The 21,209-nt window shown below is 32.6% G+C and overlaps 1 protein-coding gene across 5 annotated transcripts in view; it reads right to left on the bottom strand.

Annotated features, from left to right (window-relative positions):
- Positions 1-21,209, bottom strand: part of CSMD3 (CUB and Sushi multiple domains 3) — a 1,140,077-nt gene that overhangs the window by 978,967 nt on the left and 139,901 nt on the right. For all 5 annotated transcript variants that reach the window (XM_081069899.1, XM_081069900.1, XM_081069901.1 and 2 more), the window contains exon 3: positions 20,353-20,465. In XM_081069899.1, the coding sequence (XP_080926025.1) occupies positions 20,353-20,465 (113 nt within the window). The remainder of the gene's footprint in view (positions 1-20,352; positions 20,466-21,209) is intronic.

Below are 21,209 nucleotides of genomic sequence, written 5' to 3'. Positions count from 1 at the left end.
ATATCTCTATTTTTTATAAAAATTGGATGTTCTACCACTCAAACTCAATAGAGCAAAGGAAAAAAAAAATGAGGAAAGCCTCTGCTAGAAAAGAGTGGACAGACTAAACTAAGAAAGGGCACTACCTGAATTTGACACTAGCTTCCTATATAATATCAAGGGATTACAGAAGTTCCAATAATAGAAAATCAGAGCAAACATGTAAATAGAGAATAGAAAACATATTCTGTAAAATTGGGGGCATAAGAAAATGAATGTTCTCCCTAAGGACATGAAACTAGGTTTATTGTGGGACTCCCTGACCCAGTAGAACAGGAACTTAGTTCTCTTAACTAGAACACAGATCCATGATGTGGATGTTAAGCTAAAAGAAAAGCAGAGAGTGTAAGTCTAGATATGAATTAAACCAATGTACAGGCCAAAGTTACCAGGTCAAGTCGCCACACCAGGACTCCGATTGCCCTTGCGGTGATACACCTGACATTTCAGGGTCCCTCGCCATAGGGATTGCTAGGCACATCAGTACAGGTCAGCTGACAAAACAAACTATCTTTTTTTCCCCTATCAATTTTATGTCAAACTTTTCTTTCTGTTCTTTCTACCTCACTTTTTAACTTTAAAATTGTCCGTAATGATGACATTTAATCATCTTCAACTCTTCAATATTTTTTCTGCTGCTGTCAATGGCCCATTGGCTCATCTCAATTGAAGTCTATCTTTAGCCCTATATTGTTCCATTTTGAGAGAGGTTTTCATGGATCATGATCATTGCCACATGGACTGAAAACATTATTTTTCCACTGAAGCAAACCAGGTTTTCCAAAACTTATCCCAACACAAAGGAAGATAGAAAGTACATTTAGTTCCTGTGTGTGGACTGAAATGTGTGCCTGCATTGTGCCAGTTTTGTGCCATCCCTGACTCTGACCCTTCGATTTGGTTAAACGACATTTTTTCTAGATATAATTCTTACAGTTGTATTTGTCTGTTATACCTCAATAAACCTGAAATTCTAAAAAAAAAAAAAAAAGAAGAAGAAAATTTTTTTTTTTCCTTTTACCCAACATGATCTGTTTTTCTACAATTAGATAGCACGTCTTTCTATATACTTCCTACTTTAAATCTGCAAACACCCAAATTAATACCATTATTTGGAATACAAAATCCTTTTTAATATCTTGAGTTAGACCCTATTGTCTGCACCCTACTTAATATATATATTTTGCAACCTGTAAGCTGAGCCAAGACTGAATTGTTACTTTGGGGTCTACTCTCTCTTAGCCTGTAGCTATCCACTATGATTAAACAACTGGATAGTCCTCTCAAAATGAATGAACTTCTCCCTTCTGCCGCACTTAAACTTTTCTCTCCGATCTTTTTTAAGTTTAGCACATTCAATAATTTAGCTGCCCATAATGGATATGCTAGTTAGCATGACTGTGACAATAATTTCGCTATATATATATATATATATATATATATATATATATACACACACACACACACACACACATATATACACATATACACGTATATACGTATATACATATACACGTATATACATATATATTAAATGTATATATGTATATACGTGTATGTATATATAAATGTATATAGGTATATACATATATATGTATATGTATGTATCCCATTATACACCTTTTAATACGTATGATGTTTCTTGTCAATCTTACCTCAATAAAGCTGGAAAAATAATCTACTTCTTTTTCACTTACTGTTAAAGTTCATAGGAATTAAGATCTGGAAGATATTTTTGAATTTATTTAATTAGGTCTCTTCTTTTTACATCTGATTATTAGAAACATGTTTAACCTTTAGAATATCATAAAACTTCTTAGGAAGAGGGCTTCTACTATCCAGTTAGACCCTTAAATTATTATTATTTATTTTTAAATTTCTGACTAAGTGTATACTTACCATTATCTGTTTGTCCAGTGAACTTTTCAAATGCCTGGAATTTCAGTTAACTTTCTTCTTGATATAGTCGCTTATGGGTTAGAAAATTAATTTGATTGAATGTTATTGTTAATAAATTATAATTCTTTCCTTAATTTTTAACTACAAAATTGAGAATTACTAACTCTATCAGCTATCTCTCATCATTTCATCCTTCTAGAATTTTCTGCGTGTTCTTGGCGTATACTGGAGAATTTAAGTTGAAATACAAGAAATATTTCAGAATCTTTAGAAATTGTAGTCATTTAAGAAAAAAGAATGAAACTTATATTGTAAGTAAAATTGAAAAAACTTTATATATGTATGAATTGAAAATGTTCCCAGAGTACAGCTAGTCTCACCACTCAACAATTCACTCCAAATTTGATAAAGGTAACATAAATGCAGCTTATGATGTTCAAACATTGTACCCCAATTTGAATCATTTGTAAAGGCTGATACCAGAACCTTCTATTCACAGGGACTAATGACCCATTAATTTCAACAAAATGCTCTATTAACATAAAAATAATTTAGCCATAGGAAGGCTATTAAATTCCACTAAGATATTTAACTGTAGATTTAACTGTTCCCTTATAACATTATATAAAAATGCCCACCCTCTAGCAAAAAAGGGAGAGACATAATTGAAGTTTTACACTACATCAAAAATGGAGACAACTTCCTTATTTATTCTTAAATAAGAGAGGTAAAATTAAATTGGAGTGGAAATCCTGAGAGTTCCAATTTATCTGAAACTTTTATGCTTCCTCTTAGGTCCAACAATTCAAATTTTATTTATTTTCTAGCAACACACAATATCAAAGTCATCATGGATCACATCTGACACTCATTTAGTCACTCATTCAAGTATTCATTCAACAATAATTTTTGAATGCCAACTGAGTAAAGACATTACTCATTTGGAAAAATATGAGTAGTTCAAGAAAGCTATGTCTAGAAATGCAAATGGGAGAGCAGGAAGTGAACAGTTAAGAAAGGACCAGTTTTTTCTTATTTCTCAATTCCTGTATGGCCATGCCTTCAATTGGGAATCCCAGGAAGATTTATTAGACAAAAGACAGGATTATTTTTTAGTGCTCCAAATGCTGAGCAACAGTGTTACTTTAGAATATGTAAGTGTAAAAATGTGGATATTTTAAGTCCCACATTATATATGAAAAAGATAATTTAACTAGAGATTGAAACTGTTTTAGACCCCAGCTCTGTTAGTATGTACAATAAGAGCTTCTTCCATTACCTGATCTCTGATTCTTCACTTTGTTGTTTTTTATTAATTGTTTTAAAATTATAAAATGGAGAATGTTTATTGCACTGGAAATTAAGAAGAACATACATGATATTTCGTTGAATACAGCTGGGCAATTAGGAGGAGCTATGAATGTAAGATTTTGTAGAAAAACAATGATTTATACTTTATAATTTTCTAATAACAAGAAGTGAGACGCACTAACTAAATAGAGTTCAGAGAAACCATTTACAGTTATTTTTTTTCTCCTAAGTATGAAAAGTGACATATGAATTTTGACCATGGTACAGGAGAAACATTAATATACATTAGCTGCAACAAATTTCAACTTCTTTAGAAGCCACTAAAATATAGCTTAGTAAGGGTATTTTGGAATAACACGATGAACAAACTGTCATTAAATTTATTTTTTTTTAAGTAAAAGATTTTATATCATGTGGTTTGTTCTATGTAGAATAGCAGAATTGATAACACCTACAATTCTGCCAGGAAACATGATCCTGAGCCTTAGGTCAGATGTTCGAAATAGGAATCAGCCATTTAACAAGATCACCAGGTGGTTCTTATGAACACAAAACTGAGGAAAGCCTGCTTTATACCAACAGAGGAGTAAGAAAGAAAGAAGGGTAGGCTACAGAGAATGAGGCCTTAGTTTCAGTAGTCAGCTTGCCATTTACTGCCTTGGGCTGGTAAATGTTTAACAAATAGTTCTCTGGAAAATATGAAGCAAGAAACAAAAAAGACTGCTTTTAAAAATGTGTTGATTTTCATAGGGTCAATGCTCTCAACACAGCTAATCTGAAGGTATCAACATGAAGTCACTGAATGCAGTTTAGAAAGAGGATTCCCTGTGTACTTGGCATTGCTGATGACCCCCACTCTGAACCGGCTCCAGCATACTGCTATCAGTAAGTGAATTGTGTCCGTTTTTCTTTAGCTGTAGATCAGAATGGCAATATTTACCTGATTGAACTATTTTGTGTTGGTATAAAAATGGATGTAAACTGTTAGGAAAATAATTGCTTTTGCTTATTTTTCTCCACCAAATTATAAGCATCCTGAGAGCCATATTGAAGGTGTTCTAATACAATGGCTAGAACATGGTAGGTGCTCAATAGGTGTTTTGGAATGTGGAAATGAACAGAGAAGACTCAAAAATTCAATGCTTTTATTTTATTTAATTATTATTTTTATAATTGGTAGAATCACAGTATTTTTATTTATAAAAGGATATTGAGCAAGAATATGCTGTTTCTTATTTTGACACCGTGACAGAGACAGCCAGTTAGTTGTTCCCTATTAGCTTCTCTCTGTTCACTCACAGTAATACAATTTTTCGCTGGGGATATTAACATCCTAAATATAGACTACATTTCCCAGCTCCCAGTGCAGCCAACTTTGTTGTGACTATAATCTGGCCAATTTGATGTCAGTAGAAGTGTCAGAAAAAGGTTTTGGGTAGGGAAGTGTTATGAACTATTACTGAAGAATATACAGGTGTTGAGAAAGCTAGGTAACCAGGTAGAAATCTAGTGCAGTAGTCTAATTTAATTCAGGGAATAATAGATGATGGTTGCTTGGACTAAGATATTAGTAGTAAAAATTGGTGAGAAGTGGTAAGATTCAAGATATATTTGATTCAGTATTTGACTTTGAATTTGATGTTGTGGGACAGAGTCCCAGAGAGCAGTTTCCAGGTTCTTGGTCTCATGTGGAAAGCTGCTGGCTTGTTTATTAGATGGCTATCAGCTGTAATAAGATGGCCATCTGCTGTGGTTGGGTGGCCATCATTTGTAACCAGTTAGCCATTAGCCATTAATATAACTGCCGTGGCTACCCCGGCATGTTGATTGGTTGGTAGAGAAGCAGACGGCAGATTGCAGCTAGCAAATGGGGTTAGCAAGCATGGATGACGGATTGTGTGGATCCTACTTCCTGTGTCTTGCCTAGTTGCTGGCGAGACTGGGGTGCAGAAAGATACCCTGATGGGGTACTGGTGAATGTTTGCTTTTGTATCTTGACCAGCCACCATCGAAAATACAGTGGTATCTTGGTTTTCGAACGTAATCCGTTCCAGAAGACCATTCAAGGTGTGGGGATGGAGACCCAGAGAGCAGTTTCCGGGCTCTCGGCCTCATGTGGAGAGGTGCTGGCTCAGATAGTGGTTGGCCGTAGGCTGTGGCCGTTGGGCCATTGGTCACTGATATAACTGCCGTGGCTACGGAGGGGAGCCGAATAGAGTGAAGGAGGAGACTGAAGGAGAGTAAGGAGAGTCGAAGAGAGTTGGTCGGTTGGCAGCAAAGCGGACAGCAGGTCGCACGTCGTGTAAACCCAGCCTCCAGTGAGACCATAGTTGTATGACTTCCCTACCTATGGCTCCGTGGGTGTTCTTTTTTGGCCTCACCATGTCCTGCGTTCTTATGTGGGGAGCGGGAGCAGAGACCCACAGGCCACCCCGCGGGACACCCCGCACGACACAAGGTCTGAAACATTCGAAAACAGCCGACAGCTAGGCCTCAGGATCTTGCACTCAGTGCAAGCTGTGTGACATGTTAGACTTACGAGGTGTGTTTGTAAACCAAAGCATTTACTGTCCATGTTTATGGTGTTCGTAAACTAAAATGTTCATCTACAGAGTAGTACCAAGTTACTACTGTATAGTGGTATGACTTCCCTATCTATGGCTCCATTGGTGTTCCTTTTTGGCCTCACCATATCCTGTGTTCTTGTGCAGAGAGCGGGACCAGAGACCCCATGACAGATGTAAATTGCTAAAACAAAAGAGGAATATAACATGATCCCAAAGTTTTTCAACCAGAGCAATTGAAAGAATTGTGTTGCTATTTATTGAGAAAGACATGGGGATGAGACTATTTTGAATTCAGGAAAGATATCATGTTGGAAAATAAAAGGGGCATTTATAGAGAAATAATTGCAAATATGACATCATTTATTGATTCCATCTCCCCTTATACATACCCTCTGCCCTATAACTTTGTCATGCTTTCGTGGTCTAGTCTTTGTCTTATATATGTGACTTTTAGCCAGTGGTATGTTAGTAGATCAAATCAAGCAGAACTTAAAAAAGTGCTTGTACATTTCCATTTTTCTCATGTTGGTACCTCTAATATAGGCATGAGAACATACCTAAAATATCCTTTAGTGAATGAAAGATTTGCGTATTGCTCAATCACATCAGTTGTCCCAGATGAGGTAAACTAGATTAGCCAATAAGCAGAAACATGATTAAATCTAGCCAAGATCACCAGACTGACAGAGCCAATCCCTTCAGAAGCTCTCATAATAAACACTTATTTTGCATGCTCCTGAGGTTTTGTGATTTTCCGATAGCAATTGCTAAATGATAGATATATTCAATGTATACATAGCTCTTTCAGAAACTTCCCACATAGACCATGAGTGTAGATTGAGATGAGGGCCATAGACTGAACCCTGTGGCACTACAATACCTAGAAGTTAAAAACAGGAGGGCCTGCCCGGGGGTCTAAGCAATGAAAATATGTTAGGGGAAAATCAGTGATTAAAATGGGCATCCTGTGAGGCAGCCAAATGGAAATGTTTTAAGAAGAAGAGATAAGAATTGTGATGTGTTAAATGCTGAAAAGAGGAAGAGTAATTTTGGAATTGACCTTTAGATCTGTTCATGTTTCTATCATTGGTAACCTTGACAATAAGATATTCAACTGAATAGTAGTGGCAAAGTCATAATTAAAGTGTATTCAAGGAGGTAAATTAAAAATAGAGAAGATGACCAAAGAAAATGTAGACAGCTTTGTGAGAACTGTATTTAAAGAACCACCAGAGAGATGGAGCAAGGGCTGAAAGGAATGTAAGGTCAAGAAAAGTTTGTTTATCCTAAAAGGAAATCTAATACCATATGCCTTTATGGAATATAATGGGACAGACTTATTAGACAAAAATGATAATACACATGACATAGAGGACAATTGCAGAAACAAAGTTTCTGAGTAAAACCAACAACAAGAACCATAGAATTGAGTACATAAGTAGAGTGTTTGGTCTCTACTAGGTTTCATCTTGTCTAATATCATCCATACATGTAGCCATGTATTCCAAAGGTAGGAAAACCAGAACTGGGTCAGAATCATTTTTCTCTTCAATCTTTTAATGCTGACTATCAAATCTTGTTCACTGGCCTAACGCAGTGTATTTCCCAATAGCACATAATTAGTAAACAATGGAATTAGTTTATTTACATTTATAGCAATATAATTTATTGTTTTCTAAGCATTCATTTACATTTACATTCATAAATTTTTACATCATTATATTATATTTGACACCAATTAATAAAGATTTCTACGAGTCATAACTAATTTTATACTAAAGTGTTCTAGCATTTTCTATATAGTGATAAGTATTATCATTTTATGCTTCTATCTAATGTTCTTATTCAATCCTCAACAATTATTGAAGAATTGTTAATTTATTCATGATTCCACACATTTCCCCTGCAATGTTTTTGAGAAGTTTTGATGATTCTAAGACTCAAACAATTTAAAATTGTATTCATTTTTCTTAATGCAGTAGTATTACAACACCTTTAAAGAGCTTTTCAAATACCTCCTAATTTTTTTCAAGTAGCAAAAAATGTGAACAAAGTAATACTGACAATTTCACAGACATGTTAACATGAGAAAATCAGAATAAGTTTATGAGTACTTAAAAGGCACATAAATATTTAAGATTTGTTTAAACTATGCTATTATTATTGTCATATTTTTTATATAGAATGCAATATATAAAGTAATGTTGGGGTGCTCATATCTAAGTTTTGACCTGATCATGTACTGCACTGAATTCTATTTATCAATTTCAGATGGACAGCAGGTAACTAAAATGATACTTTTATTATTGAACAAACAAAAATAATACATTTGAAATAGACCTCTGTGGCAAAATTTAGTTCATGTGACAAATGTACCTCACTGTGTTTCTAAACAATTGCTGGTAAAATGATATGCATGCTTTACTTGAGAAATATAGGGTTTGAGTTATTGATATTGTTAGCATATTCTCAATTATAAATAAAATTATAGCAGGTTGACGCAAGACAGTAAAATGAAGTAATAAATGGTCATAATTTTTTTAAAATTTATAGATAATTGAAATTTAATCTAACAGTCTTTCAGGCTAATTCCTTAGCTTAATAATCTAGAGCCTTTGATACTACACACAGATGGATCTGCTTTAAAAATTACAGAAAGGTAAACAAAATTTCCAAAATTGGTGAAATGAGAATTGTTATTGACATTATAAGAAGGTTGTATACTTTCCAATATAAGGCAAAATATACCATCTATTGCTTCCAGATCTCATAATCAGGATAAATTTAGAAGATAAATTATCTCTTCTTACATTAATCAACTTATATCTGAAAGATTTCATTTGATAAATCTTTTATCTCACACGTATAATTTTTAATTGCTTTGACCTCATCTCATATTTTTTGTTCATGGCTACTAAGCTCAAGAAAATCTTTTTGTCATTTTTCTGTATCTACAAGCCAAAAATATTTCTAAGTATAAGAGTAATGTTAATGATAAATCTATGTTAATTTAAAGTCTTTTATTCACATGCTTTGGCCATTTGCAGTTTTTAGTTCATTTTTTTTTTTATAGTTGGCATTCATTATTGTTCAGCTTCAGGAGTACAGTACATTGATCAAGCATCTACATCTTCCCTGAGGTGGTCTCCCAAATGGGACCTGTGTCCATCAGATACCCTACAAAGTTTTTACAACATTATTGATTACGTTCCCCAAATTATTTTAGTTCATTTTTAATTCATGTCTTTCGCAAATGTCATATCAGAGACAAGAGTATATATATGAGTATAATGCATATATTTCTCTTTCCTATAGATTTCAGATTTAAATTCCCATTTCCTTTTGCACTTTGATGCAATAATTTTTTTTTAATGTTTATATTCAGCAACTTTCACATTTTATTTAGTCTAGTCTATTACTTTTTCTGTTAGTTATATATTTTCCTTTTTGCTTAGAAAGCTGTCCTCTCCCATGAGCTGACAATATTGTGCTATACTTCTTTATGAACTATGCATTTTTATTTTAAAATTTTAACTATTTACAATCATTTGGAATTTATTTTGTGGTAATAATTTTAGGAAATCTCAACACACCATAAGAATTAGTATTACGTTGGTATAAAACAAACAAAAATAGTACAAAAAGACAAAATGAGAAACTGCTTGTACAAATAAATATAGATGGTGAAATCCCTATGAAATCATGATGGAGTAGATTTATCTCACCCTATAGAAAGAGAGTTCAACAAATATCCTTCAATATAAAGATTAAAAAAAAAGGACACAAAATAAAAATCATCACTTTCAGATGATATTTATGAAATTATCCAAAGTATATATAGAATGTATAGTGTATTGAGCAGCTTTAAAATAATACTAAATGTGGCCAATACAAGTCTTGAAGTTTTTATATAGCATCTACCCATTCTAAGGATCTTCACATAATAATATTTCAAGGTGCATTTTATTTGGAATTTAAAAAAGTGATTGAAATTGTCTAAAATGTGTTTAATCCAAATGCTATGGTGGCAAAAAACTATATATACATGTTGAGAAATAATTCTCCATATGCCTCTTATGTTGTCCCCATCTTATAAGCAGAGGTATTTACTTTCCTGGTTCAGCAATAATAGAGAAATATTATCTCCCTACAGAGGAGAGGGTCTGTTTACTTGCTATATAATTATAGAAGATCTTAATTCTCCAAGTGAGAGCTTCTCTCCTACAGCCCATCCCACTGTGTATGTGGGCATTACTTGGCCCTCTACTCATTTCTCTGTGAGAATTGAGGCTCTCGGAACCTGAGCAACATCTGATACCCTGGCTCTTTTTATTGCTATGTAATAATGCCCTTTGTCCCTGACTTAGTAATTTTGTCTTCTGCCAGCATCCATGAAAGTGTGGCATGCTAACTTGCTACGTTTCAAGTAGGGCAAAATCTCAGAACCTTCACAATTCTGGACAGTATCTAAAGTTTTTACAGATGGGTCATTCATTCTGTTACTTATTTTTCCACTAGAAGAAAATGATTATATTTTATCACAATGATAGAAAAATACACCCTGTTTTAGTTTGGCACATGTTGTTCTTTGATTCTAGGTATCATCTCTTCTAGCTAGCCGCAATGTCTGTAAAAAGATGTTTGTTCTTTGCTTCAAGGCCATTATAATTCTCCATAAAATTCCTATGAATTTTTGTTTATGCATTTGCTTAAAGAGCTGTATTTAAGTAGTGAGTATTATTCACTTAGTTTCTACACAAGACTTGGCATTCTTCCATTGTGCCCTCTTTTCAAGTCAGTTAGAATTACTGCCTAGTCATGTTCCAGTTCTGTCTCTAGTATGTACTATCCTGTCAGCTTAGAGCTGCATTTCTTGAGTACTTCTCCTAGCCTCTGTCAGAGTTTTGACCTTTGTCATTGGAGCAGCATTGTGTGTGTGTGTTTGTGTGTATATGTTTGAAAAGTGATATTTCTTCCATTGGTTCAAGCTGAAAATAAATTACCCCACTGGCAGCATTGTGATTCCAGGGAAACCCTAGCTAAGGGTGTTCCTACGTAATTTATTTATTCCAAATAACACTTGGGTAAATCGTCACATCTATTTACTTATTTAACAATACTCTAAGAGAGAAGAAATAAACAGCTGGATGTAATGTTCCTTTTGAGAAAGTGGAATTTCAAAGAGTTTATATGATAGGACCAAACATTATAATATATATATATATATATATATATATATATATATATATATATATATGGCTATATTATCAATATATAATATTGGATATATATCATTATTATGTATTCAACATATTGATTATGATTATATCAATTATAACATTGAATAGGATATGTACAATATGTAATACCATGTTTCCCCAAAAATAAGACCTAGCTAGACAATCAGCTCTAATGTGTCTTTTGGAGAAAAAAATTAATATAAGACCCTTATATAATATAATATAATGTAATATATAATGTAATATAATATAATATAATATAATATAATAATATAATATAATATAATAATATTGGGTCTTATATTAATTTTTGCTCCAAAAGACTCATTAGAGCTGATTGTCCAGCTAGGTCTTATTTTTGGGGAAACATGGAATTAAATATATATCAATAAAAATAATATGTAATGTTGAATATGTAAGGTAGAACAACAAAGATACTAGCTACAATTTATTGAATGTTGCTTATATGTCAGGCACTGCTCTGTGGATGTTGCATCAACTCCCTTGATCTTCAAAACAACCTTGTAGAATTGGTATTATATTACTCATTTTACATTATGGAGAACTGAACTTCACAACATCTGAGTAATGAAGTCAGCATTACAAATTAGATGTTGTAACACCATGTCCAGCATTTATAAAAATATTTCCATTACCCTATATTTATCATTAAGAAGAAAGACATGCAGTCTAGTTTGTACACTTGAAACCTGTGTAATTTTACTAACCATTGTCACCCCAATAATTTTTTTCCAATAAATTTTAATAGAAAAGAAAGACATGTTATATTTTAAAAGCATTCATATTAAAATGTAATCATCTTTAAAATAAAAATCTGAAGCACACTGTTAAGTTTATAATTAAATTGTATTTACCTATGTATTAGCATACAAAGAAGTGCTATTTACTGACCAGAGTAAGGAAAAAAACATCTAAAGAATCCATTAACTATATCTCCTTTTTCTAAAGGTAAAAATGGAGCCATTTAGGTTGGTTGATTATAAAATGTATCTCTAACCTCCTGTTCTTTTATATTTTTTGTGTCCTATTTTTTAACTATCACTTAAATGAGTCACTCAACATGATGTGCTAGGCAGAATTCTAAGACAGGCTCCAAGATTTCCACCCCTTTTTCATGAGTATAGGTGGGAGCAGTGGATATGATGGAAGACTCGACCCCTTCATAGCTTACATTATATGCCAATAGTGATGGGACAGTCACTCCTGTGATTATGAGTATGTTATGTTATATAGGACCCCTTACTAGCTTACTGGTGAAGGAGGTAAAGTCAGAACGTATGCTCTGGCTGAAGTAAAAGAACGTCAGGATGTGAACTGCCTTTGGGAGGAGGAATCACGGAACCACAAGCAGCCTGAACAAACTAAGAAAAGTCCCTGGTCAATACCTGGCAAGAAAATAGGGACCTCAATTATACCACTTCACTGCAAAGACATACTCTACCAGCAACAAGTAAGCTTGAAATAGGACCCTGGCCTTTGGTGTAATCTCAGAATTAGCCAACACCTTGACTATAGTCTTGTGAGATGCTAGCTAAGAACCCAACCTGATCACCTCCCAGACTTCTTATTTACAGAACTGAGATTATAATGTGTATTATATTAGTCCACTAAATAGTAGTAATTTGTTATGCAGCAGTATGAAACCAATACAGATGGAAATTATCATTTTGTGGGGGGAAAAATGCCTTTAAATATCCCAATGAGAATGGAAAGTACAATGAATGATTGCATACAGCATAGGTAGTGATGAGTAGTGATTGAAAGTTATGACCAAAAGAGCACACTCTCCAAAATCTGTTTGTAGGATAAGAAATAAAGTATTCAGCTGGATGCACAGTGAAAAAACCAAAAGTATTAAGTGTCTCAAACATGACAGATTAGATTATTTTAACTACGTATTTGGAAATATCATTAATGTAATAATTATATAAAAAATGAGGAGTGACAAATGAACATTTAGTTTCCTGAATAATATTAAATGTACCACAAATGGTGCCTTGTGGTCAATTCACATTCTGTTACAATAGGAAGCATCAACATGTTGTTCAATGTTATTAATTAATATGGCTTCAAATTAGTTTCTTGCATTCCTTTAGATTTTTGATTATCTATTTCCTATATACGTTAGCCTGCTATGACTTTGCAAGAAATAAATCACCCCCCAACTATGATCACATGAAAAACAAGCTTTTTCTTTTCTGACTGTGATACTTCATTAAGTAAGATTTTGACATTTTCCCACACTCATTCACATTACAGTTTCCTTTTTAAAAATTTGATTTAAAGGGAATACAAAATCTAAAAAAATATTCTAGATAGGATAACACCACATTGCATAGAAAAAGTATAATTTTTATTGAAATGTTGAGGCATTTTGTAAACTATGTTATGTGATGTGGAATTGGGAAATTATAAAAAAATTAATCTTAAGGCTGAGAGTTGTGTAACAAGTACTGAAAATGGGATTTGATAACATAATTATTTCTTCATGAAGAAAAATAATTTTACTTAATAAAATATGTATATTCATTGAATCAAAATGATTGATACTGTTTACTATTCCTATTGAAATTTTTGATTGGCACATTTTATTTTATGGTAGCTGTTTACTTTTTATGAAATTAAATGTTACCCTGTTAAACGCATAATTCTTATAAGCAAGAAACCACTTTAAATTTAGTTTTCTGTGGTATGTCATCATACTTAAAAACAAATAATATACATAATATATTTTTCTAACGACATTTTGGTAGGGGGAAATCTAGGTAAATTCACTAATTAATTTCTTAAATAAGCTTGTACTATACTTTTCTTTTAAACCATAGTTGCTTGCTATCAGTTATAACAACTTATTACAATGTATGGCCTTTGAATCTATGCAACCCAAAACATATCTTTGACATATAATTGGAATCTTGAATTAATCAGTTTCAATTAAACTTAATTCTAGCACTCATATCAAAATGATAAATTATAGCAGTTGACAAATATGACACATTTAGTAACATATATAAAAGAAATTCAATCTGAAATGAGATTATGTACTAAATTTAATCATGTTATTTCTGGAGAATAAAATACATTCTTGAATGCCATCTCATCTTTTCCACATGAAACACAAACATGAAGTAGGTCATATATAACTGACTTAAGCAATTTTTCATTTTCAGCTTATTTTTCTCTTTATGAAGTATAAGCAGTTTTATATATTTTTTAAATGCTTCATAAAGAAAAGATTTTCTTCGAGAAAGTAAAAATTTTAAGCAAAGAAAATATTAATAAAAAGTAAAACTATTTGTATGTATCATTTATGGTTTTTCTCAAATAAAAGGCCAAACATTTTCCTAAACCTTATTTATCTAATGCAGTTATCTGTGAATATCATAATTTCTAAACATAGCCGATGTCTGCCTTTCAATACATTCAATAGAGTTTTAATTCTTTGAAAGAGGCATATGTATTAAATCTTTCCTTATTACCGATAAAATTATTAGATATCCTGTGTATCTGTTGACTTTAACAAACATCTATTAAGTGCTTGCAATGTTGCAAAATTGTACTGTTAGGCAACATGTTTACAAAACAAGTAAAATGCATTCTACACCCTCAAGTTTCTCACAGATTAGTGTGAGCAAAACATATAAAATGGTAGAATATAGTATGGTGATAAGCTGTGTACATATCTGACACATAGAGAAAAGATTATTAAGCATTGTCAGGCTCAATCTTGGATCCCATAAATGACTCTCTGGAGTTGATTAAGGTCTGCACATAGTCTGAAAGGATAAGAAATAAGCGGGCCAATCAAAGAGGTGTATATAGGATATTTTGAGCAAAAGAGGGAGATTTAAGGTAGGATAGTTTAAGTAGCATAGTATATATAGAAATTTGATACATGTTAATGTGACTGTCTCATGAACTGAGGCAAACCGTGGTGGGAAACAAGGCTGTGACATAGCTAGTTGTAGATGTTGGGTATGCTACACTGTGCAGAAATGGGAAATGTTTAGAATGTTATGACTCAATGCCTAAAAGCATTCATAGCATTGATAGTACTATAGAAGTTTTGCTGTAAGCACACTGAAACTGATCTGTGTCTTTCTGGGTAATAAATGTAAAATAACTTGAAATTAATAAATGTTTGTATAAACCCAACGAGAGCCACATATTCCTTACAATACTGTTTTTTAATTCCATTTTGAAGATGACATTTAAAAAAAAGGCTGATTTGTGTCATTCTCTGGTTTGGGATTTTAAACACTTCTCACTGTTTAAAGTAGAGAGAAGACACTCATGACTTAGCTAGACGGTCAATTTAGAATCACGGTGTTTCAATACTAAAGTAGACTGGCTCGACGGATCCCTAAAGGCAAAAGATTTTAATTTGACCAAGAAATAAAAAATGCCTTTGCATGTCTGACATCTCCTTGTATTGTGTTTTTTAAAATACAGTATTACTCATTTAATATTATAAATATTTAAGGTGAAGATCCTATTACTTCTTTTATGAAGTTAACATACCTTTATTGCCAGCACACTATATAGGTGATTTTATTATAAATTTATCTTGCCACAATTCAACCGTCTTGCCAGAAGCATCACTGACATGATTCTAAGTTGTAAGTTCTCTATTAAATATCTTGATACTACAGTATAATTTTTTAAACTTTAGGAATTGAAAATAACCCCTAACATTAAAAAGCATTAAAGTCATTTGACGTTCTCTAGGGCAAACTTTTAATAAACATGTGTAACAGATAACTAAATAGAGTAGCAAATAGTATAAATATTCTTTTGTATGTCAAGTATTTTAAAAAGTCGAATAAAATATGTTACACACAATATATGCAAGTGTATATTTCAGCTTTTATGATACATCATGTTTTAATACTCATTATCAGTAATTATTATTTTGTAATGCTCTTTTGTACCAAATTTTATGTGGTCATATCAATTTAACTCTAAATGGGATTATAGTTTATAGTTATATACAAAATAAGTCTTCAAAATGTATATAGTTTCTATGTGTAAGGCATTTAAACATTTTTTATATTAAGTTTGGTGCTTTGTTAAATTCTTGTTCATTATAATTTTTCATTTAATTTTTAGGGAGAGACATAAAATCTTTACCACTGTGACTATAACAAAGAAATTACTCAATAAATGATACTGAAGAGTAGTAGTGTTATTAGCCAAACTTTTATATTTCTGAAATAAAATTCGAAAATGAATTAACAGTATATTTGCTTAATATGAGCCTTTTATCCCTATAATTTTTTAATTACTTAGTCATACACATCAACAATCATTATGGCATAATAACTACCTGGTGTTTGAAGTGGATTTCAAGGCTATATTCTTATTTTTATGTCTGTTTCTGGTAATTGAATTGGCTCACTGATATATGCTGAAATTATTCATTGAAATTTTCCAAACATTAATCACTTATATAATATGTCATAATATATAATTAGAACATATAATAGGTATAAAATCTACGATGTGTATGGATTATATTACTTTGTATAATAAATTAATCTAAAATGATAAGGTATTCCACGGCATATAACCATATGCTCTTTCACCTATATGAGTGATTATACATTTTTTTTAAAGTAAAAATATACAAGAACTCAAGTATACAAAAAAACTCCACAGACACTAGAATATAATTTGAGTTCTGTTTGGAAGATCTAGAAAGACGTAAGAAAATTTCCCACCATGTGCTTCATAGAACAGAGATGTTACTGCTTTTATCCTACCAAGTTTTGAGAAACAGTTGTATGAATATTCAATGTAGTATACACTAGTGTTTCTCATTTTTTTTTGTTTGTTTCACAGAATTTTCACAGTAATTTACTCATTTGTTTTATTAGCACTAACAAATATATGAATCCAAAGTTCTGTGAAACAAACTTTGGAAAATAGTGACAAAGTAAAGTACATAGTATACAATAATAATGAAACATAAATATATAGACAGCTGGATATTAATGTGGAAATTTTTCAATAGAAATTTATAATTTACAGCTTCGACATCAAAAAGTTTTAAAGTATTTTCAGTGAATTGTTAAGAGCTCTTAAACTTGATCAAAGTTTGTGAAATAGGGGCATCACCCTCCACAATTTTAAAATAAATGGGCTAAACTAGTGCAATGTAAGTTTGTAATAGTAGAGAAGTTCTGTGAAGATCACAGACTGATTTACATTTATCGATTTTTCTACTTTGGATTTGCAATTGGAATTAGAGTGTATATTTTAGGGCTTCACTCCAGATTCTGCTTCAGGATATGTAGTTGGAGTCAAGAACTCCACATTTTAGCACATTTTCCAGATGATTCTGATGCATGTGTCTAATGTGGGCAGTTTGAGAAACACAAATAAGTGTACACATATCACTAATAAATGGAGATCTCACAAATTCTAATTCAAATGACAACATTTCGGGAAAGTTTAAAAGATGAAGAAAATAATAAATAATTACATAGAGGGAAATGAAATGAAAATTAATGAGATTCAGATATTAGGCTTATCTTGAAAAAAAAAAACTAGCATGCAAGTATAAACATAGAAGAAACGTCCATATTGGTAATTTAATTTTATTTTAGCATGGGTAGAGTCCAGAGTTATAGTTTGAGGTAACTGTAGATGATGACCTGGATCCAAAATACAGGAGAGGTGAAGTACAGATTTTCAAATTTCAAACTGAGGTTTCTGGACTTCACAATATGCCAATTGCCCTTGGCAGTCTCACTGGCCATAGTTAAATAAGTAAATGTTTACTTATTTATTACTTATTTGTAACTACCCCCTCTGCAAACTGTTATATAGTGTGTAGCACAAGCTGTAGTAGCACAAATGACAAATGAGGCTTACCCTTCCCACCAACCCCTGCAAAAACAAAAACAAACAAACAAAAAACCCTCTGTAAACTGTGAATATGTCAGGACGGACTTTGCAGATATAATTAAGGACTAACATAGGGAGATTAGCCTTGATTATCCACATGGGCCCAATCTAATTATGTAGACCCTTAAAAGCCAAGAAATTTCTACAGCTGAAGACAGAGATGTTAGGGTGGGGGAGGGGGAGGGGTGAAGGTAGTAGAGAGATATATAGGAAGAAGAAGGCAGTCGATTCCGTGTATGAAAGGGACTCAATGTTCCCATTGTTGGCTCTCAGATGTAGGGCCCAAGTACAAGGAAGAGAGAGGCTTCTAGGAGCTATGGGCAGTAGATACTTTCCAAAATCTTCTGACAAGAGCCCAACCAGCTGACATTTGTATGTTAGCCTTTTAAGACTGTGAGCAAAGAAATTAGTAGAGACCATCCAGGACTTCTCACCTACAGAACTGTGAGGTAATACATTTCTGTTGTTTTCATCTGATAAATTTGTGGTCATTTGTTAAGGTGGCAACATAAAACAAATAACATAGTAAAAGATACTCATCACAAATCAATAGCTAGTGCCTTATATTTTAAGTCTGGGCCTCCTACACATACATTTAAGTGCCATGAAGATATATAAGTCCATTTTACTGAAGCAGGAGAGACAGGTAGAAATTTAATGTTGCATATGTAGAAACAATGGAGAGCTATGAAAATATTTTTTGGTATAGTTCATAAAACTAGACAGTCAAACCAGAAAACATGGCAATATAATAATTCATCTTCTAAGTTACTACATTTTCAGTACACTTAGCCCTTACTGAAAGAATAAACTAACCTAAAATATCTTTATGTTTTGATGCACAGAGACAGGTTTTCTATTAAGGAGCCTTTAATAGAAAATTGTTGTATTACTAACTCCTTCAATGTTGCCAAAATAACACTACTTAAAATTAAACCTTTGTGTTTATAGTATTTTAAACTATGAATTAAGTTGCCAAGATGAAAATATTCAACTATCTTGAAAGCACCTTAGAAAAATAATGATTATTACTATCACAATGGAGGAAAATAAGCTTGAAACGCATCCTCCCTTGCTAGACAAAAGACAGTTCAGAAATGTATTAAGTAAAAAATAGTGCTCAAAACTGCTGCAAAATAGCATTATTTAAAATATAAAAAAGAGTACTTTTTTACTCAATTGTTTGCTAGAGGGTATTTTTACTCTCTAGTGAGAAAGACAGCATTAGATGAAATGTTTAGTTTCAAACTTTCCCTACATGCGAACTGTTAACCTTTATAGAAAAGCACTTCTATTTTATATGAGCTTGTTTTCCAGTATGCTCTTTAAATATATCATATTTGGTGTTATTATGTGCTTTAGAAAGTGTCCGCCCTGCTACTATGTTTGTGTATCTCTTATCAGATACACACATATCTCAATATCAGATCCTGTATGATGTATTCTGGTAACATGGTCCTGGGAGGTGAGGTGAAATCTGATACACTATGCCTATTGGTAATGGAGGGGTTCTTACCTAAACTGGGTGAAAATGTTATTGTCAAATCACATAGAGAGGAAATTTTAAGACTATGTCCTCTATCTGAAACCTTCAGAAATAGATTATTGTGTCATCAGGATTTTTTCACATTTTGAAAAGGAAAAATATGCAGATTCTGTGCATTTTTAACAGCTTCAGCAGAACCTGTGGTACTACCCATTATCACACAATATTTCTGTAGTGAACATAGGAGTTGCCACACTACGTGGGATAAGTAAAGATTATAAATGGCCTCCGGTAAGTTCAGGTCTGGTTTTGATGCCAAATGATTTTGTACCAAATTTCCATACAAAAACCTTCAGTTGCAAGAGCTTTTTGGTTTTCCTCCTTGTGGTTAAGGAATTATGGATCTCTGGGACTGGAAAGCCTGGTTTAAAATAGATGATTAATTCTTGTCTCTTAAGGGACTTTTTCTCTTGACTCCAACTTGCAGAGAAGACTGACAACTAATTTTCTTGCAGAGAGACAGAGCACAGAGAATGGGGTGGAGTCCCTAAATCCTGAATCTCAAATCAGGACTAGTTTCCTGTTACTCTCACATTTTATTCTCTTTTGTTAATCTCTAACACTGATCTCATCTCCGAAAAAGTTTCAAAGGAAAGACTTTTCTATGTCTAAGCCCACAGTTGTGAAACATTAAAGTGCGCTAATTCTAGCGTTTTATTATATATTAATGATTAACAAGAGAGTGAATCTTGGGATAGGATTTGAGATAACAGGATGACCTGTATCTTCTTTTTGGGTGATTCTTCCATTTCAATCTTGAATAATTTTGGTTTGACTACATTAGACCGAACAGTCGTCCTTTCATATTATCGTCACTTACCTTCATAATATACTTTAAACCCATGAGCACTAACTGCAAAGTCACTGGTCAAACGTAGTGAGAACACAGATTTGGTACTTGTCACTGGTGGTGGCAGATGGAATCCTGTTAACCTAAAAACATAAATGAAATTACTTGTTAGAGTCACAGACATTTTACCTAATAGAGTTCAAAGAGCATTAAGTCAATTTATCAAATCCCCAAGCTAATAAATATATATGTATATATAGGCATTTATGACAGATTGATTAGAGCTCACTCATCAAAAGCAATTGTTGTAATATATGTATACATATATTAATTTATTATTTATTCATGTATATGTGTGTATTACTGTTTATTATATCTATCATATGTCACCTATATGAAAATACTGATTAATTCAAACTTTGGGAAATGAGTTATGAGAGTATGTGTTTGTGCATATTTTATGCCACTGATTTTAACAATTGAACATTTAGAAGACATTTTTGTCAAAAAATTGTTTTCCAGATAGTTTAAAATACATGTAAAGAGTACATACACAAGCATATTACTCTGCCACAAGAAAAGATGAAATAGTGCCATTTGTTACAACATGGATATTTCTTGAGATTATTATGCTAAGCAAAATAAGTCAGACAGAAAATGTCAGGAACCATATGACTTCATTCATATGTGGAATATAAAACTGAAGGCAACAAAGAAACAAGATAAATAAAGAAACGAAAACTCGTAGACACAGACAATAGTTTAGTGGTTACCAGAGGGTAAGGGGGAATAGAGGTGGGACCTGAGGGTGAAGAAGGTCAAATATATGGTGATGGAAGGAGAACTGACTCTGGGTGGTGAACACATACCGTGATATATAGATGATG

Source organism: Rhinolophus hipposideros (genome assembly GCF_964194185.1).
Source record: "Rhinolophus hipposideros genome assembly, chromosome: 13".
Lineage (NCBI taxonomy): Eukaryota > Metazoa > Chordata > Mammalia > Chiroptera > Rhinolophidae > Rhinolophus > Rhinolophus hipposideros.
This window is presented reverse-complemented; position numbering and strand designations above follow the sequence as displayed.